Genomic DNA, 27,186 nt, shown 5'->3' on the forward strand with positions numbered 1-27,186 from the left:
TGTGTGCCAACTTAGTTTCAGCATATTTACAAAAAAACGAGGGCTTTTAAAAAAATTTTTGATAGAATTTTGTAGTGATATGCATGAACCAGCTGCCCCTGGTGTGGGTCAGGAGATTAGTCAGTGATTCCAGAAGCCTTTGGACCTTTTATTTTAAAACCTTTCACACAGAGAAATCTTGGAAAGAGCAAAGTCTTCTTGGAGCCAACCCTAAGTGACAAAGCTTCAGTGGCTGTTCCTTGATGTGCCCCAAAGGGAACTGCAGCATTTCCAGAATCTTCAGCCAGGGAGTCTGGAGTGCCAGGAGCATGGTCAGGGTTTGTGTGAGATCCCTTTAACCAGGGAGATTTCATCTGCCAGCTCTGCAGAGCCACCACAGAATCCCAGAATAAGGGATCTTAAACATCATCCTTAAAGATCTTCCAGTATCTCCTTGTGCCATGGGCAGGGAACCTTCCTCTGGTTTTACCATGGAGCTGGGACTGCAGCTCCTCCCTCTGTAGCTGTTGGGATCATGTCTGTCCTCATCTGATGGTTTTGGACTCTTGTTCAGCTCTGTTCTGTAGGACAGAGTCAGGTGCCACTGGAAATAGTTACCTTTAATCAAGTGGAAGGTGAAAAAAAATAATAACAATGAAACAAATAAGGAAAAAGTGGTGCCTTTCCTATTCTCCCCAGTGTGGCTTGGGGCTGCCTCTCCACGGAGAGGTTGAAGAGCTGAAGTCCAGTGCTCTTTTCTCAGCATGTGCCAGTCCTGTGACTGATTTGTGTTTGCCATAAAACCATTTAGACTGGAAGGTTTCTGCTAAACTTGGAAGTTTTCACCCATTTTCCTCCCAGCCCAGAGAAAACATTTTGTCACTTTTCCCTGATTGCTGAAGGAGAGAGCAGTTCCCTGCAATTATCTGGGTCAGTGCTTCCCAAACCTTTCTGCTTGTGACCTTTTTGCCATCTACAAGCATCACCTCTGTCATGCTCAAAGTCCCTAATGCCACCATCAACAATTGACTCCTTCCTAAGTGGGTGACCCTTCCTGGGGTTGTGACCTGTGACTTGCAAACTGCTGATCCAGGCATGTGGCAGCCTTGGAGCAGCCTCATCCTGCCTGTGCCTCCCTTTCAGTGCTCCAACCTTCCTCTGCCAGCACTTGGGATTTATTAAACTTCTCTAATATGGACCACTGTGCCTCTGACTTGAGATTTTTGAAATTGGATTTTAGGTAACCTTGTAGAGAAACATTAGGAAACTTCTCAAGGATGATTTTGCAAATCTGTTTCCCAAATATAGATCTTGTTACCAGTTGCAGCTGATTAATTCAGTGATCTGTGCTTTCAGATGTTTAAATTACAAAGATTTTTCTTTACCTTTTGCAACCATCTTTGCCTCCTGCTTGAGGAACAGCCAAAGAAATATTTAATGAACAAATAAAAGAAACAACACTTTACAACATTTTATTTATTTCCAGCTTGCTTGTTCTCTGTAATTCATATGAGATATGAAGGTTATTTCGTACATTTGTATAGTTACAAAAATCATTTGGGATAAAATTGTAAAAGATAGCAATTTCTGAACCATGAGATTTCCAGTACTTTCACAAAAAAAAAAATAGCTTTTGCTTTTAGCTGAGTAGTTAAAAACCTGCACTGCTCCACACAGGACTCAGCAGAGGCTTTGGACACAGGAGTAAAGTTTAAAATTCCTTGGAGCAGGAAAAAATTGAACAACCTTGAGATTTGTAGTTTTTAACTGCAACACTAAAACATGGTGTAAAGTGCAGCAGCTGCTAAAACATCAGGGAGAAAATGTTCACATACATTTATATATTTGGCACGTGGTGTAGCAAGGAAAAAGCCTTAGAGAGGGGTTAAGAATTGTTTAAAAGGAAATTCAGGTGAGTTTTGCACCAAGCCAGCTTTGTGCTGGATGTCCCAGAAAATGCCCAGACAGGGACACAGGGTTGTTTATGGAGCAGGTTCAGTTGGGATGTGTATTTCAGGATACCTTAAAAATTCATTTGTGCTCTTTCTCTTACAGAATAACCCACAGTTTTTGTAATTCAGTGTTTTTACATTGTTTTATTGGTGTTTCTAGAGACAGAGGAGCTGAGTAAACAAGTGGTGCTGCCCCTGTGTTAACTCTGTGCAAGAGAAATGACCTTAGACCTGTAATGGGGTGGTCAAAGTAATAGAATTGCATTTCTCATGCTGCTTTTAAAGATATTTTGCAATTTTGAGATTGGTTCTGTTTTCTGTCTGGTTTGTACCCCCGTGAGATGGGAATAATGCATGTTTTATACTCAGAGGGTATTAGGGATGTAATTGATCCTGATAAATGTTCCACCATCTTCATCTTCACTTGTGAACTTCAGGCAGTTGAACACTGGAGAGAAAGAATTAAATGTTATTGGAGAGATTCAGAGACTTCCCTTTCCAATATTCAACTTTAGGATAAAAACCCCTCTTTGTACACAGCTTCACTGCTCCTCAATTCCCTGTGTAACAGAATTAAAATACACATCCCCCACAGGCACCAGTGCCAGCACCAGGAGAGGACAAGGGGCAGGAGGAGCTGTAGCCAGAGGAAAAATTGCTTTTTAGTGACAGCTCACATTTAAATTTACTTAATAGGGTCATAAAACCTCAGGCTAGAACTCTTCATGTATATTAGTGTGTGTTAATTGTACTTGGTCTGGTATTTACTACCAGCAGAGAAACATGTTGCCCTGAAAATAGGGATTGTCAGCCACTCCTTTCTGGAGCAGATTTGGCAAAAATTCTGTTTAATGGAAAGAATTACCTGGGTAAGGTCATGGAGTAGGATGCAAAAGGATAGATATTGGATACAGTGGGAAAGGTGACACCTCCCCATAGTTAATCTAAAATCAGATACCTTTTGTGCTTCTGGATGTTGAAGATGATGTCAAAGACCAATTAGAGTGATTGAACTTTGGCTCTGCCGTTTTCTAATTAAAATATTGACTAAAATCGATTTAAAAGATCAAACAAGGGAATCATGTGTAAAGATAAGATACTGTAAAATTAAAATAGTGCCAATTAAGCTATTTAATAACACAGTTATATGTAAGTAGCTCTTGGGTAACTAGTTCTATGGCAAATTGATGTTTGTTACATCCTCTTCATCCTCCCTGATTCTGTTAGTCAGGAATGTTTGGATTGGGGGTCAGGGGGGGTTTGTGTGGGGCTGGGTTTGGCACCTCCCTGGGTGTAGCACAGGGAAATATCAAGGTACCCCAAAAGGGGCTGGAAATCAGTCCCAAACCAGAGCTGAAGCTCAGGTGCAAATGCTGAGGGAGCAGAAAAGGGAATTTTCCCTTTTATAAACACTGCTGGTTGTGTTGTCTGTATCAGAATTTGTGAAAGAACACGATGGGGGTTTTCTTGCATTTTATTTTAATTTGTTTTGACTTCAGATAGTTGGAAGATGACAAGCTTTGCCTGGAGATATGAGAACCCTGGCAGGGGCTGGGATTCCTGTGTGGAGTCTTTACTGTATCCAGAGGGGAGCACTGATGGATGTGGCAGGGACCAAGTGCAGCTCTGTCACTGTTGGGTTTGACTCCAGAGCAGTTCCCTGGGATGTGTTCAAACCCTGGAAGCTCCCAGGATGTTTGTCCCAGCCTCACTGGGAACATTTGTCTTAAAACTCCTTTTTGGAGTAGCTCTGAGTACTGACCTCTAGTAAAAAGGCTTTTGAGGAAAACAGCCTTTAATTTAATTTGCTGAAGTGGCCTGTGTAGCAGGTGACCTCACATCTTTCTTCTAATATCCTCTTGTTTTGTGGAAGTACAAATGCCTGCTTAAACCCTCAGATGGTATTAAATAATTAAGTCTGGTTTTTTTTTTTTTTCCATAAGCTGTGTGGAAATCAGATGATGTAAACTGCATTATCAAAAGTCTCCAAGTCCCATTTTGGAATGATCTTGTAAATCTGTTGAAGCTGATGTATTTCCTGTATCATTTACCCAAATTAGTGCTCATTTCTCTTATGAAAGGCTGAAGAGAAACACTCCCACCAATCCCAGACAGACCATGCACACTTTTAAAGCAAATTGGGAACTGTGAGATCAGGCAGAAACTAAAACTTCAGCAGGAAAAGGCTTTTCATCAGCAAAACTGCACATATTTGACACTGACTCGTCCTGATTGCTGCAAGACAGTGCTGTAGAGCTGTATCAAAGGCAAAAAAAAAAATAAATTCATTTTCCTGTTGAACTGTGGGATTTGAGGAACAAGACATGCAGCACCAAGTACATCACACCTTGGCTTTTGTGGTGGTATCTTTGTTATTAACCAAGAACCACACACCTGTTTTCTTCAACATTTAACTCTGAAAATGCAAACATTAATTATCTTTTCCCTCCATTTCTGCAGCTTATGGAAACTTAGTGGAGAATCCATCCAATTTAGTTCAAGAAAATCAAAAGCCAATTCTTGTAGAAAGTGATTCCATCTAGAACAGGAAACAAACTTATTTTTGAGACAGGAGAACACACAACAGGAGGTGGTTATTTTAAATGTATAGTATGTGGTTCAGGATTTAATATTCATAATCTCTTGGAGAAATTAATTAAAGGAGGTTTATTAGGTATAAGGAGCTCAATACAACACCCATTCAAGTGTAATTACAATGTGAATTCCTTTGGAGTGAACTTTTCCTGGCTCTAGTGGTGAATGTCTTACTGCAAAGTTGTTTTCTTGCCTTCAGTCAGGGCTGTGTGGCACTGGCAGATGTGATTTATCCTGCAGCATTTTAACAAGCTGTTCAGGAGTCTGCAATTAGCCAGAAACATTTCTTCCATGATCTCTATGACTGTTGCCTGCAATTAAAAAACTCCACAAAACCAACAATCCTGGATGCCATTCCCTATGGCAGCTTTGTCTCCCACATTTATATTTATTTATTAAATGATGCAAGGACAGTTTTACAGCATAAAGATGAGCCAGAGATTGTGTTTGAGGGTGGATGAAGCACTTTGGAATGTGGCCAGAAGCCCTTTGGACACCAAATCCCTTTGGACACTGGATCCAGGGTATCAGAAAATGCTTGGCTCATGGTTTTCCTTGAGCTTAAGTGACTTTGCTGATCTCCACTGTTGTTGTTTGTTGGAAGGAGAAAAGTTGTCAGTAAATTACTAAAAACTCTGAGTTTTCCAGTCCCAGGCTGGGTATTGAAACCATAAATACATTTTTGTCATGCTCTGTTTTCTGTTGTTCCAGCTTGGTCTCCAGTTTTATTTAGAAATGCCAAAAAAGCCTCTTTCTTCTGTCTGAAATGATGAGGAGGAGACTTTTAGGGTTTTTAACTACAGCAGCAACTTGCAGTATTTTGAGAAAGGTGTAGCTAAGTGCAAGATGATAAAATTGAAGAGGGAAAAAAGCAGGGGAGGGAGAGAGAGTGTAACAGAACTCTTGGTGAATTGCAGAGAACTGGTTAGTTGGTTTGTTTGTTTATTTGTAAAGCTCCAAAACTAGAACAAGCATGTTCTTATTGCACAACATTAGCGACCTATTAGTTTTCATAGAAGGGCTCTAAACCCCTGGGACCCTCCAACCTCACAGTTCTTTTGAAGTTTTTAGCAAAATTGCCTCGATTACAGAAAAAAAGCACCAGAGGAGGGGAATGTTTATTTTCCAAGCTACTCTTTCGTGTGTGTGTTTTTCTTTACAGTCTGTGTTGTTGTTGTTTATTGAAAGCTTAAAAATCCTCATCAGCAATCCCAAACGTGGGTTTGGTGAGGATGCCGACTCAGCAATAACAGGCTCACAGAATCCCACAGTTGTGGGGTGGGAAGGTGTGTCTGGAGATGTCCCAGTCCAAATCTGGAGCTGGTGACAAAGGGACATGTCCTGAGAGGGAGACTCCACACCCTCCCTGAGCAGCTCTCCCAGTCCTTTGCCATCCTCCATGGATAAAGGTTCACGTGTTTTAGTTTATGCCTGAGATGGACACAACCCCACTCACCTGTTCTTTGGCCCCGAGTCTGGCTTTATCCATTCCCAGAAATTAAAAATAATATCCCTCCATCTGCTACAGCGAACAGCCGATCGAAAAAATCCCACCACAACCATATGGATTTCAAAAAATCCTCTACAACCACCCACTTTTCCCTTCCTAGATCCTGACCTTCGAGACCAAGAACCCTACGGAGCTGGCGGAGCGTTTGCGCTCGGTGTGCGGGAACCAGAGCAACGCGTACGCGCGTTTGCTGGAGTACCGGCTGAACGCCCTGCGCGGGCTCTGGAACGCGCAGCGCCAGCTCGCCCTGGAGGAGCAGCACGATCGCGACAGCTCCGGCGACGAGGAGGCGCTGGCGCTGCTCAAACGCCAGGGCTTGTTACAGCAGCCCGAGCAGGCTCCCTTCACCTCCCGCATGGGGCTGCTGCTGGTGTTCCCGCTGATCCAATCGCAGAGCAGGACAGACCCTGCTCTGTGTAACATCACGGCTGAGGTGCTGCTGAATTGCCTTCGGGACTGCCAGCCCCTGAGCCTGACCAAGGAACCGGCTGATTGCCTCAATGGCATCGAGTCCCTGCTCTGCTCCTGGCTGGAGGACACGGCGCCCTCCGGCCACCACATCCCCTACAAGCAGAAGGAAAATGCTGCTGCTGCTCTGGTTGCCTTGGCTTGTGCAAGGTAAGGGAGCTGTGCTGAAAGAGCAGAGAATCCCTAGATTTCTCTGTGAGTGTTTCAGTTTAAGGGTTAAACTGAGCTTTGGCATAAGGTGATATCCCAACTGGATGCTGTCAAAAATTTACTGGCAAAAGAGAATTAAGGAGCTTTGGTAAAGTCCAGTCATTCTTCACCATTAACCATATCCCCAAATTCCATATCCATGGTTTTTGAACCCTTCCAGAAATAGAGAGAATTAAGGAATTTTGCCAAAGTCCAGCCATGATTCACCATTAACCATATCCCCAAATTCCATATCCATGGTTTTTGAACCCTTCCAGAAATAGAGAGAATTAAGGAATTTTGCCAAAGTCCAGCCATGATTCACCATTAACCATATCCCCAAATTGCACATCCATGGTTGTTGAACCCTTCCTTCCAGGATGGTGACTCCAACACCCCTGGGCAATGCTGTGGTTGATGTTCATTCCCTCTTTCCTTTGAAACAAATTGAAAATGATGTGACTGCACTGGTGATTCTTATTTTTAGCTTGCACCAGCCTTTTTGATATTTAAATATTGGGTTGGAAAGGGTGAAACTAAGCATTTCTATTTTGCATGTGTTTAGCATATGCAAAAGCAGAAGGATCTGGGTTAGCAATGCCTCGTGTGCATATTGCTGCTTCTATTGCAGTGAGCTGCTCTAGGAATGGTTCCAAATGTGTTTATCAGGGAGAAAAGTTGTCTCCTTTTCCCTTTGTCCTGCCCTTTTGTGCTCCTTTCTTTGGCTGGAGAAGGTGGAACTGCCAGGTTTTGGGGCAGTTCCTTTCAGATTTGATTTCAGTGTTGTCTCTCAAATGTCTGGAGGTATTTTTTTATTTTGTTGCCAGTGAAGAGTTCAACTATTGTAGGTTAAAATACTCCTTGTCCTGCATGGATTTGGCATCAGGTGATTGAGGACAAATAATTTCTTTTAATCAAAACCTATTCTTATTAGTGGATGGGGAGAAGGGGAGAAAATAAAAAACCTCTGCAAAGCCCTGTGAATGTGGCTTTAAAGTCACAAGGAGCCTTTTGGAAATGTTGCATTGAATGTTTCTCCAGGTCCCAGCCTAGTCTGTGAAGTTGTACTCTGATTTAAGGTGTTGGAGTTCCCAGGGTATGGCATGATTTGCTTTAGGAAAAGGTTTATTCAAATGAAACCTACTTAATCTCTAGTGCACTTGTTTTAATGAAGTCAATGAGAAATTTATGGTATGTAGCAAATTATTCTGTCCTGAGAGCTGCCTTATCTGAAAGGCAATGTACTTGAACATAGCTCAGAGAAATTTGATTTGATAAACACAATCTCATTTCTTTTTTTTTTTTTCCCAGATGTCAATTTGCAGGAAATATGGGATGTTCTGTTGCAGCTGAGCTAAATTTCAAGTAGAGCTTTTGAACTTCAGGTTGATCTTTTATTTTCTTTGCAAGTCTGCCTTGCATTGCTTGGAGAGTTGAAATATCCCGTTGTGCTTTGTTCACCTCTGAAAGCCTCACACTTTTCCTTTAAATATCTAAGTCATGTGTTGAAGAAAAAAACCTTGAAAATGAGACTATTATTGACATTCCTAGTTGCAATCTTGGGTGCTTCTTATTGCTAAAAATAAAACAAGAGGGTAAATATTGCTTTAAATAATTAATCGAGGTGCTTTAATGTGTTTGGTGTCAATTTTCTCCAGGCTGAGGTTTATCAGTGAAAGCAAAGAGCTGAAGATGTCACTGGGGAAAACAGGGATTGGGGTGTGGAGGAAAGCTTGGGAGCTGACTGACCAAAAGCAACAAAAGGTTGGATTCAGCAGAGGGCAGGGCAAGGATCTCTGCAGCTGATCATTCCTTTTTCTGAAGAAAGCAGCTCATGAGTGGAATAAGACACAGCCAAATTCTCCTGCTTAGGTGGGCTGTAATGCCTGGAATAAAGCTACCACATCTTCCAGAAAATGGCCCTAACCTTTTACAGATTTTTAAAGATGTCTGGATAATCCACATTTGGTGGTGTGAGGGAAAACCTCATCCCAGTGCAGAAATTCCTCAGGAGGGGCAGTGCAGGGGCAGCCCTGATTGCTGGGAGCAGGGACAGGACCCAGGAATGGCTGAAGCTGTGTCAGGGGGATTTAGGTTGGACCAAAGGAAGGTTCTTCCCCAGAGGGTGCTGGGCACTGCCCAGGCTCCCCAGGGAATGGTCAAGGCTGCCAGAACTCCAGGGGAGTTTGGACAGGCTGGAATTGTTGAGGTGTCTGTGCAGGGCCTGGAGCTGGATGATGATCCTTGTGGGTCCCTTCCATGATTCTGTGCAAAGTAATCAGAATTTTGATGAGAAATGGATGAGTCTGGTTTACTATTTGAGTTAGGAAAGGCAGCAGCCCTCTCACACTTGGGTTCAGCCAGAAAGATCCAGGGTTTGCACTGGAGATGAAATGTGGTTAATCAGCTGCAAGAAATGCTGAGAGAGCTGCCTCAGGAACAATGTTGAGGTGTTTTATCAGGTGCCTTTATGAACCTGTTGTTGATGACCCAGCCCATGGCTGCTGCTCTCCCTCACTTCTGGGGCTTTCTTCCAAAAACAAAATGATGGAATTTAGGCCAGAGGTTCCCCAGCATTCTGCCTGTCCCCCCCTCTTCCTTCTTCCCCTTCCTCCAGGAAAGAGCTGCCAGGCAGATGAGAAGCTGATGCCATACTGTGGCTGTGGTTTGGGTGTTCTCCATGGCTGCTGTTGTGTGTGTTCAGTCTGCCTTCAATAGACACCTTTAATTCATGTTTTTCTTGTCCTTTTAGAGGGTCGCTGAAAACCTTTGTTCATACAGTGCATCTGTTACAGAAACAGACTGAGCTGGGGTCCCTGCCTGTGGCTGATGTTCTCTACAGGTTTGTAAAACTTTTCTCCTTAGAAACTTTTCCAGCAGCTCTCAAAGTGTGGAGTGCATGTAGAGAAGAGTGTCTTTAAAACTGATTAAAAGGCTTTAGAGTTATTGAAAGCTTTAGGGGAGATTTAGTCATGAAGACATTAGGAAATCAAATCTAAAAGCATTGATTGGGTTTTGGGTGTTTTTATTTTTTTTTCATTAAATATTGATGATTCCTTAAAGTGACTTATGAACTGTGACAGAATAATTACTTTAAATATATCTTTGTCTTAACTTTTAATTGAGCCAATTTTTCCTACTGCTATTCTTCATGGCATTTTCTTTTATTTTCTGCTTAAAGGTTGTTGCTTTTGGAGGGAGGCCCTGGGTCCCCCTCATGCCTGCTTGGAGGGAAGCACATCGTGTCCTGGGGCTTTGAGGACATGTTACCTGCCCCTGATGCCAACACTGGTGCCAGCAGTGAGAATAAAGGTGAATTATTTCATCCCTGTCACTATCAGCAGAGGAGGACAGGATGTTTTAAATGCTGATGAGGCTCAAAAAATGTTCCTTTTTGGTTGCTGAGGAGCAGCTGCTGGTTTAGACTGTCAGGTTGTGGGAAACAGTCCAAAGCAGTTGATCCAGTGACCCTTCCTGACTCCAGTGGGAATTTTTCAGAGGGGTCAGACAGAGTTTGGATATTATCCCCTTGCTAGATCATAATCACTGCCCCTGCACTATCCCTGTGTTCAATAGCCAGCTATCAGTGGCACAGCAAGTTTATTTTTAGAAGTACAAGTTCATTGGTTTTTTCCCCTCTGCTTTTGTTTCTGCCCAGTTGATTTTGAAGTTCTTTTTTTGATGCTTTCTTTTGTATTTCTTTTCCTGAATTCATTCTCAGCTTTTACTGCTTTGTTTGCTTACTATTTTTGTAATAAGTAAGAGTTCTCGTGGTTTGAGAAATACTAGTTCAAGCTTTGATGACATGTAATGCAATCCATAGGAAATAAAAATTTGAGTTGTTAATTTAGGCTACCTGCAGATTTTTTGGAGAAATCTCTTTTTAGGTGTTTAGGCAAGGTAGTGAGTGGACTTGTGCCTCCTAAGCTGAGTGTCCAGATCCTGTGAACTTCAATAGATTGACTGGATTTGTGTCCCATCTTGATTATTAATAATTACTACTCTGTGTTTCAAACACATTTTTTTTCTTAATTGAAGTGTTCAGAGGTGGAAGGATGGAGCAGCTTCAGGAGAATCACAGAGTTTGATTCCTCTTCCCTCTCACTGTGTCTCATCTGGGCACCTCTGAGGCTTGAAGGAGATGTGAAGAAACCCCAGGGTCTCCTGGGCTGTGCCTGTGTTACAGCAGCTCTTAGAGCACCAAACAATCAATTCAGTATTAGAAAAGGGGTGGTAGTGACCTGCCAGGAGCAGGTGCTGGTTTCCATGGGGTGGAAGCCCCAGGTAGAATTCCCACTGGAATGTTACAGAGCTGCTCTGCTGTCCTTGCCCCTGCTCCAGATGCAGACCTGGGCCGGTGCCTGGCGGCCGATGGGCTCTACCTGTACACCACCAATTCCGTGGGCAGGGGCATCAGCAAGCTGGGATCAGGATTGCATGGAACCCTGAGGTAAGGGACACTGCTCTGCAGAGCTGCTGACACCCAAAAGTTCCTGTTCTGGGAAACCTCTCCCAAATATTGGGAGTAGCAAGACTGGAGGATATATGGAGCTTGGAAGGAGATGATCTCTAAGGTCCCTCCTAAACCAAACCAGTCTGTGATTCCATGATATTGTGAATTCTCATTAAATGCTGTTTTAATGTGTTGAGTTTCTCATCTGAAGTTCTCCTTGAGTGTGTTTTGTCTAAAATTAAAGAACAAGTTGAGGTTGGAAGGGATCAGTTGAGGCCATTAGTTCAACCTCCACAGTAACAGAATTTTAGATTCAGTTTTATTTTTTAATGTCTCGTAAATTGGTTGATTCTTTGCCGAGAGGGATATACTACAGACCAGTTCTGTGACTTTTTATTTATAGCTGAGTTTGTGAGTGTTTGTTTGCTAATTATGTCATTCATTAAGTAATTAGTGCAGCTGTGACTCACTGTACCTCCTTGCTTCTTCACTGCTTGAAAACCACGAGGCTCTTTACGCTTAAAGCCTTTCACAACAAAAATTGCTGACTTGAATAGAAGTTCAGTCAAAGTTCAACACTGTGGTTGTGAGTTATTAAAAAAAATAAATAAAAAAAAAAAACAACTAAAGAAGCAGGGCAGGGTAGAAGGAGTTTGACCATGCTGGTGGGTTTTTTCCAGGGGGTTTGTGTACTGCAGGAATGAGGAGCTGGAGACGGGCTGGGTGGCTTTTGGCAACGGCAAACTCCTCCATCGGCCCGTGTCCTTTGATAGCAAACCTCACTACCTGTTCCAGCTCGTGGATCAACATACCCTGCAGGTAAAGGGGACAGGAGCAAAACAGGCTGAATGAATCACACACATTTCAGCTTTAATTGGTTTTGTCCTTGAAGTTTCTTATTTTGTGAAATTGGCGTTTTTCTAATCCCGCCCTGAATCGAGCGTGTGGTGAATGTGTAAGTTGTGGTGGAGATGTTGCTGCTTCAGTGTGGTTTATATATAAATATATGTATTTATCTATAATTACACTCTTCTATATTATGGGTTATAATGGTTGAGCTTGTTCATCCTGGAGGAGACTGAGGGGAGACCTCAACCCCATCCACAGTTTCCTCAGGAGAGGCAGCTCAGGTCTCTGCTCTGTGACTCAGGGAACAGCTGGAGCTGTGTCAGGACAGGGTTGGGTTGGGTATAAAGGAAAGGTTCTTTTCCCACAGGGTGCAGGGCTCCCCAGGGAATGCTCAAGTGTGCCAGAGCTCCAGGAGCATTTGGACACCACTCCCAGGGGTGCACAGGCTGGGATTGTTGGGGTGTCTGTTCAGATCCCTGTGGGTCCCTTCCCACTCAGGATATTCCACAATTCCAGTGTGGTCGCATCTTAAAGTAATCAAACAACAGCAAAATGGACTCTGATTTAAATCAAGAATGTTTTCTTCCTGCACATATTTTTGTTCTTCCTTGTCCCAAAATTCAGGTGTTGTTTCAGATCTGGTTGTGTTTTGCAGATAAACAACTGTTGCCCTTTGTAAAACTGGGGTAGTTTGTTTACTTTGAGGTTTTTTCTACTGTGGTTTTAAGGATGGATGTACACATTATGTCCAGTGTGTTTCCTGACACTGAGAATATTTAGATTTCCCTTTTCTTCTCAAGTTTCAAGCAATGTTTGAGAGAAGTTGCAGAAAGTAGGTGACTCAAGAGGATGTGTATTTTCCTTGTGGTACTGTGGGTTTGTTCTCCATCACTCACATTCTCACATCAGAGAGGAGATGATCCTTTTATTTTTAGATAGGTTAAATTTGAGCTCTATGAGCTGGTTTGAATATTTGGCAAATATCAAAGAATAGCTGTTGGTAATAAATCAATGTAATGCTACTATTAAGTCCAATATTAAGCCTCTTCTGTATTAACTACATTTGATCTCTGTTTACTTTTTCATACTGTTCATACTTGTAAGGCCAAACTGTAAAATCAGACCTGTTAAGATGCTTTCTGTCTCATAGGTATGTCAGATAATCCCAATGCCAGTAAATCACTTCCCAGTTGGCAGCACTATGACCACCGTGCATCTTTCTTCAGATGGCACCTTTTTCTACTGGATTTGGTCTCCTGCAAGCCTCAATGAAAAAACCCCCAAAGGCCACTCTGTCTTTATGGATATTTTTGAAATTATAGTAAGGAAATTGTGTGTTTTCTGTGCTTGATGTTGGTAGCATAAGACTGAATTATTTAATTAAATTCAGCAGTTTTTAATTGACATATTAAGATTGGATATTTATAGGTATGATCTGAATGAATTTATGTGAAATAACTGAACAGAGCAGAAGGTGAACTGTCCAATTCCATCTCCAGAGGATTATTATATTTAGCAATATGACTTTTCTTGTAGCATAAAATGTATTTTGTATGTCTGTATTTCTGCTCAGCAGAGGAGGATGGAGTGGGATGGTGGAGCTGGAATTGGGAGGCTATAGTAGTACAACTCATGGAAAATCCCTAACTCTCTAAATCACAGCTTCATTAAGAGATGCTTTCTGCAGTAAAACATCCCCTCAACGTCATGGTCTGAAGAAATCACTGCTCACACTTTTTGCCTGGAAAAATGATTCAGAGCCAAATGATTTGCAAGTGAAAGACCACTAAGAAAATGCAAGAGGATTATATATTTTTAAGCATTTCCTAAAAAAACCTCAAGTTTATGACAAACAGTTCTGTCTTTTAAGAACAGGCATAAATAGAAGATATCCTATTAAATATCTCAAATGTAATAGATATCTTCTATTAAATTATTCTATTGAACCATGAAGTCACAAACAACAAAATACTCCTGTCTTGCTTTCAGAACTTTGTTTTTGCAACAATTTCTCTCAGCAAAGTTTCACTTTATATTCCCATGTGGTACAATTCGGCTGATCTCTCACCTATAGATTTCAACATCTAAAGTACTTTTTCCCCCCCCCCTCCATTTTACTAGGTAGAAAATGGCATTTGTATAGCAAATCCTCTACAGGAAAGAATAATCCTGATGAGGAAAGAGGGGGAATCTGCCAAGAGCATCAATGAGATGCTGCTGAGCCGCCTGTCCCGGTACCGCGCCTCCCCCTCGGCCACCCTCGCTGCCCTCACGGGCTCCACCATCTCCAACACCCTCAAGGAGGACCAGGCAGGTCAGAAACTCTGCACTTTGCATTTCTTAACACACACAGCATCCCTTTTGGTTATTACTGACCTCTTCAAAAAAAAAAAAAAAGTGTGTGATTTGTGGTTTTTTTTTCCTCAAATATGTAGGTGGAATATCCGCGTGCTGGATTTATCAGTTCTTTTGCTAAATTAGGATTGTGAGGAATGTTTAGGGATGGAAAATGGGAAGCAGCTTTTTCCAATTCCATTATTGAACTAATTTGGGCAATCTGATGGTGCATTTCTCTGCTGGCAGCTCAACTGGGCTTCTAATTGGTGTGTGAAAATGGCCTGCAGGTTAGAAAATGGAATTATTGCTTCACCAGTCATTGGAATATTACAAATCTTAGGTGATTTTGCACTTTTTTGAGGTAATCTGCACAATGTTAGGGTATTCTTTTATGAAAACAGCCCAAGTTAATGAGGGAATCTTGAATGAACTGCACTGATGGCTTTCAGGATGATCTGCAGCTTCGTTAGATTTTTCTGAAGATTTTATTCAGTTTACCTTGAATCATTTCTTTTCTTCCTTCACAAGTACATGAGTTGTCTTTCTTCAATTTGAAACAACTGAATGTATTTCCATAGAAATAAATTATACATGTAATGGCTCTGCTTCCGGGGAATTTGGCAAGGAGTTAGCTCAGAGAGCTATTTTAAAGGTTGTGTTTTGCCATTTAACAACTCAAGTGCTACAGAAAAGGGAGAGTAAATGGCTATTCTTGGCTAATTCTTGAGTCAGCACTCAGAAAGTGTTGATCAGCTGTTGCAGGAGGGAGATCATTTGGGCTGTCTGTGTTTCATGAGGAGCAGGAGAACTTAGAACAGTGAATCTCAAGTGATCTCTGTGAGATCATTTGGCTCCAAGTGCTTTCAATGTAATTATCACCACACAATTCTCAATAGTTTTGGTTGTACCTATTTTTTTACTTATTTTGAAGTTGTTCTCTTTAGTTGAATAACCTGTGAAATTCTCTGTAGCCTTATGGGGATTGATGCTGAATGTGTGAGGTTGGGAGGCCACAGAGAAGTCATGGATGCCCCATCCCTGGAAATGCTCATGGCAAAGTTTATGGAGCTCTGAGCACCCTGTTCTCATGGAAGGGGTGTCCCTGTCCATGAGATTGGAGTGTGATGGTCTTAAAAGTCCCTTCCAACCCAAACCATTCTGGAATTCTGTAGAAAGACCTTCTAAATATCAACTCCTTTGTAGCCCCAATCAGAGCTCTGCCTTATCCTGCACAAATACAGTTTGTGACCTTTCTGTGGTGCACCTTGCAGCTGCCAACACGAGCTGTGGGCTGCCCCTGAAGATGCTGAGGAAGACCCCAATCTACACCTGTGGGACCTACCTGGTGATGCTGGTGCCACCCCCGGGGGGCTCGGGCAGCTCGGCCACGCGCTCGCTCTTCGGGGGCACCAGCGCCTTGTCCTCCTTAAAAAGTAAGAGCCATTTGTGGCAGCTTGGGAGTCCTTGGCTGCCTGGAATGCAAGAAACTCCTCAGGAATTGATTGGAGCTGTGTTTCTGTGTAGTTCTTGCCTCCAGCCTGGTGTTCAACATCTCGGATGGGCAGTTCACCAGCAGGGCAGATCTGATCGACGCCGCGGGCAGCTCGCTGGGACGGGGGGCTCTGGTGCCAGGCCTTGGTAAGGAGCACAGCAGTCCCTCAGCTCCTAAACAACCCATCTGGGTTTGAGTTTGCAGTTAGTTGATCTGCAGTGGGGTGGGGTTGCATGTCCATTGTGAAATTTTATAAACTTTTAAAGTGAATTGTTTGGGTTTACGGTGCCTGTAAAGATGGCTCAGTCTGGTTTTCTACTGAATTGATGTGTGAAATATTTTCCTTCTCTCAGGTGCTTGTTATGATACAATGAATAACATGATCTGGACGTGCTCCAATGATTATATTGATCAGTGGTGCAATCCTGGGAACCAGGCATTCCACTGTGTCTGCCAGAGGCTGGGAGTGAGTCACGTCATCACAGAGCCCAAAGGTGAGGGGAACCCAGGAGTCAGCACTTTGTACAAAGGGGAAGTGAAACACAGGAGTGGCAGAGAAAAACAGACAGAAACTGCCTTGCTGTTAAGAGCTGAGCTAATTCCTGAAAAGTGTTGTCACTATTGGTCATGGTTTAGCTTTGATTTAAGAGAGGGAAAAGTACAAAGTGAGATATGTGGAAGATTCCAGATTCTTGCTGCCTTCAGCACATTAAAAATATGTTTTGGGTAATCCTTTTATGCCCTGAAGTTGATTTATTGCATTTTAGAAGCAAAGACTGATGATGCAGTCTGTGTTTATAGACAGCATTTGAACTCTCCTCTCCTTCCAGGGGATGCAATAACCACAAACGAGGTCATTAACCAATTACTGCACCATGTTGGTGCCATGTGCATCCACCAACTCAACCTCCTGGCAGCCAGCAACAACCTCCCCATCAGCAATTTTTTGGGCAAGCAGCATCCCATTGAAGCCCATCACCTGAGCAGCATCTGTGACATTATGGAGAAGGCCATGGTCAATGGAGACACCTGCATCATCCGCTGCATCCTCGTCGTCTTCCAGGTACAAAACCCTCAGTGGGCTTCAAAATTCACATGGAAAAGTGAAAAAGCTCCTTTGGAGTACAGGCAACCACTGGTTTCATTTTTATTTAATTTCATTTTCTCCACTGGAATCCATGTAATGGAGGTTAGCAGTGGTTTTACAATATTTTATATATTTATTTAAGAGCCCTAATTTAAGTAGAATTGAAATAAAACACAGAGAGGTTATTTCCTTCTTTCTTTGTGTTTGCCTCCCATTTGTTGATTCAAAATCAGATTCTGACTCTCAGATTTCTAGACCCTTATTTTCTGACTGCAGAAAATAAGTTATTGTAAGTAATATTTATATTTTTAATATTAATATTGTTGTTTTTAATTTTTCTTAGGTGGTTTTTAAATTTTTCTTCAGCCCCCAAACTGAAAGGAACAGAGACATTGTCAGAAGGTCTGGGCTGTTGCTGTGGCAGTTACTGATGGCCCCAAGGGATCAGATCTGCTCTGAAATCCAGAAGGAAGTTTGTCTGGCTATTAGGTGAATTTGTTTTATCAAATTTAACCTAGCTTAGATTTTAATTTCTTTGAAATGTAGTGACAGATGAACACTTGCATTGTATTTAGTTTAATTTTACACTCATAGGAGAAAATGTAGTGTGATGGATTTTAAGACATAATATGATAAATTAGTTAAATTATTATAGTGTGTGTCTGTGGAAGAAGATAAATACAATGTGTTGGTCTTAATGAAATAACAGGTAGTAATTACTTTCTTATTTGTAATTTGTTTGTTTTTTTACTTGCTTTCTTAAGGATTTTTTAATGTTTATTATAAAATAGTTGCTAAATTCAAGCACAGTTTCCTTGAACAAATTCCTTATTTATTTGCTGTGCTGTTCAGGAAAAGGCAAAGCTGCTGTTGGCAGTTCTTACCTCAGTATTTTAATTGGTAACACTGGACAAAAGAAACATGAGGAGAAGTAGAATTAATAATACTGGAGGGATTAATAATACTTGAGCAATGTTCTGAGGGTGAAGGCCCAGGGAAAAATAAAACTGTGGTTGTATCTCCTGAAAAGGAGATAAGGGAAACCTCAGGGCCAAGGAATGCTGGCTCCAGTGTGCCAAGGACAAACAGAACCTGCATTTTCCAGTGGGAAGTGCTCCAGAGATTGAGAACAAAATCTTGTTAAGATCACCCTGCATTTTGTTGGTGTGAATCACAACATTCCAAATGTCTGTGGCTCTGTGCAGCTCTGAGTGAAGAATAGTTTGGCATTTTCAGGGCTGTGTCTCCTGTCACCTGCATGGATACCTGGTACTACCTGTGTGTTCAGTGCCTTGTTAAACAGCTCCAGGGTGGGGACTGGCTGATGTTTCCTTCCTCCTGTTTTCTCCTTGGGAGATTCTGGTGCCAGTGGAACCCTCAAAGGGAGCTGGCAGTGTGTGATAACTTTTCCTGAGGTTTCTATCAGAGTGGATCAGCATGAGCTGGAGGGAAAGAAGCTGCAGTAATCTCTGCTCTCAGTGTGAAGCTGAAAAACATCCCAGTTTTTTTTTTTTTTTTTTTCCTGTTACTGAAAAAGAAAAGGGAAAGGAAATGGCAAAGTTGTGTAATGATTTCAGCACTTCAGACAGGCATGAAGTGCTCCTTTGAAGTGATTGTGATCTCAATGGGGGAATTCACATAGAAAGGACAGAGTTCATCACAAGTTAGAGGGAAAAAGTCTCCACCTGGAATGTTTCTGCAGAGCTGGGGTGTTCCTGAAATTCTCCTTCCAGAATCTTCTGTGTAGTTTAAACTAAGACTTCTGTAAAGCCAGTCTCCAGAAAGTGCAAAACTGTAGCAGTAGTGATTTCTTGATTGTTGTATTTTTATTTTCTACTCTTCTTGGCACAGAGGAGCCTCAGCTCTTACCCCATCACCAGAGTTTTTGGAGGTTTTCTCTGAGCTATCATCATTTTTCCTGACATGATTGTGCTGCCCTGTGTGCAAGTGTTGAATGGGGAATTTTCCAGAGGGAAGCAAATAGCTCTTGGAAAAGCTTTGGGACCTAAACAATAAAATATAATTGATTACAAGAGATTCCTGGAGAAAACAGCTGCTTATGTCCTAATATTGATGTTAAAATCTGGGAGATGCTCTTCTAAGCCTTTATACAGACATTGTGAATGTTCCATCAGATGCTGAGTCTGTGGTGCCATTTGTCACATGTCCACTGAAATGGTTTTGTCCACTTCTAAATCCATCAAGTAATGCATGGTTTTGTTTTTTCCTTAGCTCTGGTTTAAATATCCTGTATCCTGGAGAAGCAGAAATCAATAATTTATTGAAATTGGTCTTAACTGAAGGTGAGAATGTCTTATTGCCTGGTTAGAGTGTGGTTTTTCTGAGAACAAAAAATCAAAGTACATCTCAAACTTAGAGGGAGAACAATTAGGGGTATTGGGCACTACTCTGCTTTAAATCCATGCTTTTCTAGGAAATTATGGAATGCTTTAACTTCCAAAAGACTCCATGGCCTAGGGTAGGTCAGGTGGAGAAAAGGAATATTTGCAAGTACTCAGTGATGTTAGAACTCAGTGGAGGGGGAATAATGTCCTTGAGTTCACCAGGAAATGGGAATTTGGCCTTGGGGGCAGCTGATGCTCAGTAATTTGTTATTTCACAGGAATGTGTTGGGAATTCCCAACAGTGCCATAGGCAGGGGGAAAAAAAGACTGCTCCCAGTTTGGGACAGCAGCCCTGGGAATGCAGCCATTCCTGAGCTGTAGTCTGTGTTAAATGAGGGATTGGGGAAATAAAATCTAGTCTGTGAAATGCTGCTTTGCACAAGTTTGTTATTTCCCTTTTAGGAGAGAGGAACAGTGGCCTCTCACAGCTCAGAGATGTTATCCTGACTAATTTGGCTGAGCAGCTGCAGAACAACAGATTTGGAAGTGAAGATGATGATCATTATAGGTAAAAAGCCTTTGTTTACAGGATATTTTTCTGTTATTTTCATGAGGTGAACTTGCAGGAACTTCTGCTGGAATTGCTTGGTGTGTTCCTGCAGTGTGACCTGAATGTTGTTTGTGTCTGTGAGGGAAGATTTCTGTAGGGTGAGAGAGAGATTTGATGTTTTAGGGCAAACTTTGGATGTTTCTGTACCCAGACTGGGTTTGGAATTTTTTGTTCCTTGCCATGTTCATGATAATTTTAAATGATAATTTCATAAATGGGATTTTATAGCATTTCTCTGCATATTATAGGTGACTTTCCAGCAGTAAAACTGCCAGTCTCAGATACCTGTTCAAGTTGAGAGGAGTCTTTTACAGGAGCCATGAGAAATCAGATTTATATCAGCACAGTGCAGCAAAGCCCTGGAAACCTGTTGTACTTATTAAACATTTCAGCCTCAGGGATTTTTGTGTCTGAATTTGAAGTTTGATCCTTGTTTAGGTTTCCCATAATTTGGGATCCATCTTGCAGAGTGAGCTGAGCTGTACAAAATTCACAATAATTCATGATTAACCTTTTCCACCTTTCTTGCTTCTCTTGAAGACTCAATGATGAGCTCTTGCACTACATCCTCAAGATTGTTGTCCGAGAATCTTGTGTCTTAATCACCAAGTGCCAAACTGTATCTAAAGATGACTTTCAAAGGCTTCTTTCAACTGTGCCTGTAAGTAAAATGGTTTTGATAAAAGTATCTCTGCCTTTGGCTTCTTTTCCTCCTTGAATCCATCCTCTTCACTGAGTAAAAGGAGGTGAAACTTTGTCTAAACAAATCCAGAAGAATTGTCTTTTGTTAGTACTGTACAGGGAAGAAAAGAATAATTTCTCACAGTAAAGGAAATAATTCAGTAATGCTGAAATGGGTTTATACATGGATTTATTTTCCAGTTGCTCTGGAAGTGAAGTTGATTTCAATATTCAAAGCATTACAGCAGCTTAAAAAAACCAAACATGCAGTTGTGTGTTGTGGTTCATACAGGCTGAAGGAGTTACCAGTGACAGAAATGAGTGAAAACTGACATTTGATGGTAGAACTATGGGCAGCTCCCTGAGAAAGACAGGCTGAACTTCCATAAAAACACCAGGAGAGGCCAGGATGTCCTGGCCTGTGGGGAAGGAGGAGTGTGAATTACATTTATCTCTCTGGTGGCATGATCTTATCAGAATTATTAATTCTTAGAGTTCCTGCATATTGCTATAATGTTCCAAACCTGAACAGAGTTATGCTGCCTCTATATCCCTGTGATTCATTTCACACAAATCAGCATTTTGCAACCAGATTCTTAAACATATAAAACTATTTCTTTCCTCTTTTCTTCTTCCTCACCCATTTTTTCCTCTCTCCAACTTCCAAGTCTGAGGCTTGCCTGCCTCAGGGTTGCTGGAGGGTTTGGATAATTGCAAGTTTTGTTTATTTGTGTTCAAGGCTGCGTCCTCGTGCTTGCGGTACCTGATGGCTGTGCAGAACCACCTCCTCAGTAACACTGTTTTGATTAAACCTGATGACAATGATGACAGTGACAGCTCCTTGCAGGGAGAGACATTGAAGGTACAGGTAAACACCAAGTTTTATTCTAGTATGGCTCTCTCCAGTCAGTGTGCCTGTGACACCTTGTTCCTGCAGTGCATTTGCTGTTTGCTGGTGGTTCTTTGCTTTTTGATAGAGATAAATAGCTGGAGAACAGGGATAAACAGTCCAGAGTAAAATCTGCAGTTATTTTGTGCTCAGGATTCCAGCTTGCATTCCCTGTTATCAGTGAGAGCAGACACTTGCCTTCCTAAATATATCTGTAATGAGATTTTAAATAGATTTTAATATGTGCAAGGAGGATTCCTGGCATGAGAATTTTCTTTCCTGGGAACATTACCCCACACATTTTTTCTTCTCCAAATCACTCAGGTGGTCCTAGAAAAAATATTTTCAAATAAATAGAAAAGAGGTTTCTTATTTGCCTTACCTGGCTTCTGCTTTTTTGCAGTTTAGACAAAGTTTGTGTAGAACCACTTCCATCAGTTGTCTGAAATAGAATTAAGTTTGTGGCAAGGAAGCTGTTAGAGGACAGGGTTTGGTTTGGTAGAAGTTTGTTAAAATGCTTCATTTCACACTGCTTCATTCAACTCCCACGTTTGCCCTGTAGTGCAGGTTGTAGTTTTGATAATAATTCTTCCCTAATGGAATTGATTTCTGAATTTCTGCTATTTTGCTCAGCTGGTTTTCTCTGCTGCTCTTTGAGGCTGTGTGTGTTTGTGAGCTGCTGCTGCACTTGGAAGTGATTTGTTCAGGCTCATTGAGTAAATGCTAAATATTGGAGTGTTTTTCTTGTCTCACTATTCACGCCGTGTTCATTGTTCAGTTTCTCTCTCTGCAGTGCTGCTCATCCCTGCTAGGACATTGTGTCACCAGTCCTGTACCTTGGCTGGCTCTCAGCTCTCTCCTGTGCTGGACTTGGGGCTTCCTTCCCTCTAGAAACTGGATGTGCATCCTGTAATACATGCACCTAGTTTCTCCCAGCACTTTGGGGCTTAACATTAATCAAATTTAAATCTTGGATGAATCTCCTGCTGCAGGCCTGCCAGGTCACATTATCATTCTTTTCATTTGGAAATCCATCTTTTTGTTCTGTTGTCCTTTTTCGGGGGATTCTCTAAGAATTTAAGTATCCTGTAACTCTTTTTCTTTTTTTTTACTTAGGAACTCAAGACCAGCATTTTGTCTCTTGCCACACAAATTCTGACAGGATGTGATGAAGTCTTAGAAATGCTGCAACAAGTCACAACAGCACTAATTAACAGTGACATTTCTGACAGGGAACAAAGGTAAGACAACTGGGAGGATCCGAATTTGGAAAGAGGGAACTGCTGCTCTTTGTGGTTTATTGTTACAAGCACAATTAGCATTAATTATTCTTTATCACTTTATATTTGAGCTTTGAATGCACAGGAACTGTTTCTTCCTGTGGCAATTGTTTAGCACTCAGCTGGAGGAGAATTTAGAATCACTCTCTGTGTCAGTCGTGATCATCTGTAGGTTGATATTTCTGTAGGAACCTCAAATTGGGAAGGTTTTAGTCAGTTCTAAAGGTATTTATGAGTAGGAGACCTGGAAATAAACTGTAATTAGCTGGAAATACTCCTGTAAGATAGAACAATCTGTTTATTTTTTTAAACCCTGATTATTACATCTCTAGTAGCTGGGTGGGATATTGATATATGGATTTGATATCCCACATATTCCATCATCTGCCCTTCCCTGTCTCCCCTCCTCTTAAAAATACACCTTGGGAATGGGGTGGAAATAAAAGCTGTGAACATTTCTCTGCTCAAACAAGCAGCTCCCTGTCCCAGCTGTGTTCCAGGTTTCACTTTCTGCTTCCCTGGGCCTGCAAGATTAGTTGTGTTTATTGACAACACACAATTCCTGGGTGATATTTTCATACGAGTTCATGTTCAAATATATTTTTGTAGCTGCAGATCCTTTTCAAGTCCTTTGAGCTCCATGTGCTGGGAGCTGATATCCACACTGGTGCATTTGTGTTTGATGGGGACTTTCATCCCCTGTGCCCAGGGGAGCTTATCCTTCTCTGAGTAATTATTAAACTGTTGATTTACTGTCTCTGCTCTCAGATTGTTCAGTGAGGATTGTCAGCAATTCAAGGTCACTGACACTTGGGAGAAATTGTAGTGGTTTCAAGATTGTTTTGGGGATTTTGTTAATATAATACAAACATTCTCTGCTGAGTTTTGAATTGCTGTTCCAAGATGAAACAGAAGTGACTAAAATCACAAGTGCTGCTCTGTGAAAAGAGTTGCTCCTTTGTGACTTTGGCTATCCTTCCAGGTTAAAAGGCCTGGAGCAGATCACAAAAGCCACCATGCTTGGCCACCTGCTGCCTGTGCTGCTGACATCCCTGATGCACCCAAACCTGCAGACCCTGACCATGGCTGATGCCCTGATGCCTCAGCTGGTGCAGCTGGTCCTTTACACCAGCCAGGTATGGGCTCTGTGCCACCCCTGGGCCAAACCTGGGGTCTGCAGTCTCCAAAATGCTGCTCAGCTTCCTGCAGAGACTCAGCCACACACCAGAGATCAGAGTTTCTCATCAGCTGCCAAAGCTGCTTGATGCTGAATGTTAAATTTGACTGCTGCAGGAGCTACTCAGTAATAATTTATTGTCAGTAACAACAGTAGGATTGTTAATTATTTCAATAATGAGCTCTTTAAATGCTTTACTTTTTAATTTGCATGTCCCTAACACTGTGTATTTTGGGCCACAGACTGCACTGCTGCTTAAAACCCAGTCTCCAGTTTTCTCTGAACTGAACAGTTCCCCCAGTTGTGCTCCAGAGCAGAAAGGGAAGCAGTTACCTGATGAGAGGTGATTTTCTTTATATTTGGGTCTTTTCATGGGGTAAACTGAACTATAATGTCTGTTTGACCTTTGCTGTGGGATAAAGCAGCAGTTTTCATTTGAATTAATTTTTAAAGGTGTGCTGGAATGATTTCTGGCTTTCTCAGTTTTATATAAGGTTTTGCAAAGGCAGTTAGTTCCAAATTTGGTTCTGTATATAGAATTAAACTATTAATAACTTCAGGTTGTTTACACAGAAATATGGTTTGGAGTTTTTTCCTCACCTCAAGCATTAGAAATGAATTCTAAATGTTCCTCTCAATAAATTAGGCTAAGGAGGACCATCAAGAGAAAATATAAATTGCTCTGGCAGCATGAGATACAGAATTAAAACCATTGCAAAGCTATTAAATGGTTTAATTTACAGAGAAATAACATTTTTAACTCCTGCATTTAAATGCTGTCTCTCTGCTTAAAGTTTTCCAGCTCCTGCTTAAGAACAGAAACAAACAGCTAAAATCAAATACAAAATGCTTATTTACAGCATTGGAGAATTTTGGAATACTAAAGAATTTGTGACAATGGGTTTTTTTGTGAATAAGAGTATATGTAATGTACGAATAATAATGATTATATATATAATTATAATAATATGTGTAATATATTAATTCCCTCAATACAGTCATGCCTAAAACCAGGAGTCAGTTCCTTGTCTCTGTGTGTCAGTACTGAGAGGTGATTTTTAAGTACTTTATATCTTAATGTCTGAATGACAGAAATCTCTGTGCTGTATTTGAGACCCAATTTCTCACTCTAATTTCAGGATGCTGGAAGAGAAGGAAGAGCCAGGATTCCTGACTGGTTTGAAGATCCCTGCTCCCTGGGCTGCTGGGAAAACTGTGGAGACAGTGCATCCTGTCAGGGATAATTATAAATTTAAGGAAACTGTCCACATTCCAGGAGCCCGCTGTTTGTATCTTAGATTTGACAACAGATGCTCCTCCCAGTATGATTATGACAAGGTAAGCAAGTGGGAATTCTGCCATGGGACAAGTGTGGGAGGTTCCAGGGGTTGAGGGGTGGTTTGGGTTGGTTTTTCCCTTCAGAAATTCTATCAGTTCTGGTTTTTTAAAAAATAATTTCAGACTGGCTCAGACTGTCCAAGTTTGACTTTTCTCATTTTTACTCATGTTCAGTTTTCCTTATTTGCCAAATTTTAATCCAGCTGCCTTCTTTGATCAGCACAGTTGGTTTAAACTGGGCAGAGCTGGAGAGGTTCCTTTTTCCCTGATGATAAAGAGTTTGTTTACCTGGATTAATAGGAACAAATACTTTAATTTTAAGAAAACAACCAATAGCACTTTTCCACTTTCTGTTATCAGAGTGTATTGTCAGAGCTTGCACTGCTGGCTGAGTGCTGCTGTTTATTCTTTGCCATAGAGCAAGTCCTGATGCTCATAAATAACTAATGGAAGTATCTTCAATATTAATATCACCCATTACTGATTAAACTCCCCCAGAAACTCTGATCCCACCAAAGTCACTGACAAAACTTTGGCTTTGCTGGGAGCAGGATCAGCTCCTCACCGCTGGGAAAGGAGTTTGTTCTCTGCCTCAGGGCTGGCAGTCAGGATTGCTCCTGCTCTCTGCTGTGTGAGCAGGGACCAAGCCCCTGGAGTCCCTGAGTCCCTGCATGCCTCAGTTTCCCCATCTGTAAAATGGGGATAATAATACTTAACCCTGCTGCCCTCACAGAGCCTGTGAGGATTGGTTCACGTGCATGGAGCGCTTCGAGAGTCGAAAGCGCGGTGGAAGTGCTAAGTATTATTATTATTATTAGGTTTTCTTGTTTTTCTCTTACAGTCTAACAGTGTATTTTATGTTTTGAAGTTGGTGATCTATGCTGGTCCTAGCACAAACAGTAGGAAGGTTGCTGAGTATGGAGGCAATACACTGGGATATGGCAGCCGTAGTGTCTTAGGAACGGGGTGGCCCAAGGACTTAGTGAAGGTACAGTATTCCCTATGCACCACTATTTCCCTTAGAAAATTCCCTTGGGAAACCATGCCCAGCCCATTTTACCCTCACAGCTATGCATTGCAAGCTTTTAAATGTATAGTTATCCATGATGAGATGCCTGCTCAGTGAGCTGTTGTGTCCTTGGGGGAGAGCTTTAAACTCGGCTCTGTGTTCCGTGTAATGCTTCCCTTGGAGTTTGTTTTGTCTTCTTGGAGTTCCTGATGGAGATATTTTGAGTCCTGGAGTCCCTAATGCTCTTCTGCTAAGTACACCCTCCTAGGAGAAGCTCTGTGCAGAGTATCTTAAAATTAGTTTTTTGGATAATAACCCCCAAATATATCAAGTAGCAAATGTAACAGATAAATTCCAACCATTTCTGTTGGATTTTAAAATTTCTTTGGATGTTTTTGGCAGTAAAACTAAGAAGAATCTCTCAAACTTCTTGAAACTTAAACATTTCACTGCTTTGGCAATGTGTCCCCTCACACTCTCTGCAGTGTGATTTTATTTTTGTTTAATTTTCGTTTAATATATATTTATACATATATATAAACCTTTGCTTACTTACATGACAAAACACATTGTAAAAAGAAATCAAGAGGTAATAAACTGGAAAACAATTTCAGACAAGAGCTCCATTGTTCACAATTAATGCAATCCATTCACACAAGGATTTTGATGCTGTTCTTTAAGCAAGCTCCTTGATGAATTTGTTGTCATTCTTCTAATTGAAGAGTTTGTCTGTCTTTCTTCAGGAAGAGAATTGTTATTTATTGTCTGGTTTCTTGCAGACAAACAGTGAAAATCATGGTTAAGTAACACACTGAGAATTTCTGCTTTTGATTTTACACCTATGGTGGTTCTTTTTGTTTTACTGTAGTCAACCAGCAGCAAAAATAAGTTTCCACTAAAAGACACCTTTACAAAAAGGAAAAAACCTTAAATCAGAATTGGAGAT

The 27,186-nt window shown here is 41.4% G+C and overlaps 1 protein-coding gene across 5 annotated transcripts in view; it reads left to right on the forward strand.

The window, feature by feature from the left end:
- Window positions 1-27,186, forward strand: part of HECTD4 (HECT domain E3 ubiquitin protein ligase 4) — a 66,558-nt gene that overhangs the window by 3,142 nt on the left and 36,230 nt on the right. For 2 of the 5 annotated variants that reach the window (XM_079322496.1, XM_079322497.1), the window contains exons 2-22: window positions 6,137-6,654; window positions 9,446-9,535; window positions 9,875-10,005; window positions 11,035-11,143; window positions 11,827-11,965; window positions 13,146-13,316; window positions 14,117-14,309; window positions 15,604-15,765; window positions 15,857-15,970; window positions 16,178-16,318; window positions 16,655-16,887; window positions 17,255-17,400; window positions 19,144-19,214; window positions 19,719-19,824; window positions 20,407-20,527; window positions 21,287-21,415; window positions 22,553-22,677; window positions 23,699-23,852; window positions 24,136-24,236; window positions 25,033-25,231; window positions 26,073-26,219. In XM_079322496.1, the coding sequence (XP_079178622.1) occupies window positions 6,137-6,654; window positions 9,446-9,535; window positions 9,875-10,005; window positions 11,035-11,143; window positions 11,827-11,965; window positions 13,146-13,316; window positions 14,117-14,309; window positions 15,604-15,765; window positions 15,857-15,970; window positions 16,178-16,318; window positions 16,655-16,887; window positions 17,255-17,400; window positions 19,144-19,214; window positions 19,719-19,824; window positions 20,407-20,527; window positions 21,287-21,415; window positions 22,553-22,677; window positions 23,699-23,852; window positions 24,136-24,236; window positions 25,033-25,231; window positions 26,073-26,219 (3,300 nt within the window). Of the gene's footprint in view, window positions 1-6,136; window positions 6,655-9,445; window positions 9,536-9,874; window positions 10,006-11,034; window positions 11,144-11,826; window positions 11,966-13,145; window positions 13,317-14,116; window positions 14,310-15,603; window positions 15,766-15,856; window positions 15,971-16,177; window positions 16,319-16,654; window positions 16,888-17,254; window positions 17,401-19,143; window positions 19,215-19,718; window positions 19,825-20,406; window positions 20,528-21,286; window positions 21,416-22,552; window positions 22,678-23,698; window positions 23,853-24,135; window positions 24,237-25,032; window positions 25,232-26,072; window positions 26,220-27,186 lie in introns of those variants that run through there. The other 3 variants (XM_079322498.1, XM_079322499.1, XM_079322500.1) reach the window with 2 other exon arrangements.

The sequence above is a fragment of the Erithacus rubecula genome, assembly GCF_903797595.1.
Source record: "Erithacus rubecula genome assembly, chromosome: 19".
In the NCBI taxonomy this organism is placed as follows: domain Eukaryota; kingdom Metazoa; phylum Chordata; class Aves; order Passeriformes; family Muscicapidae; genus Erithacus; species Erithacus rubecula.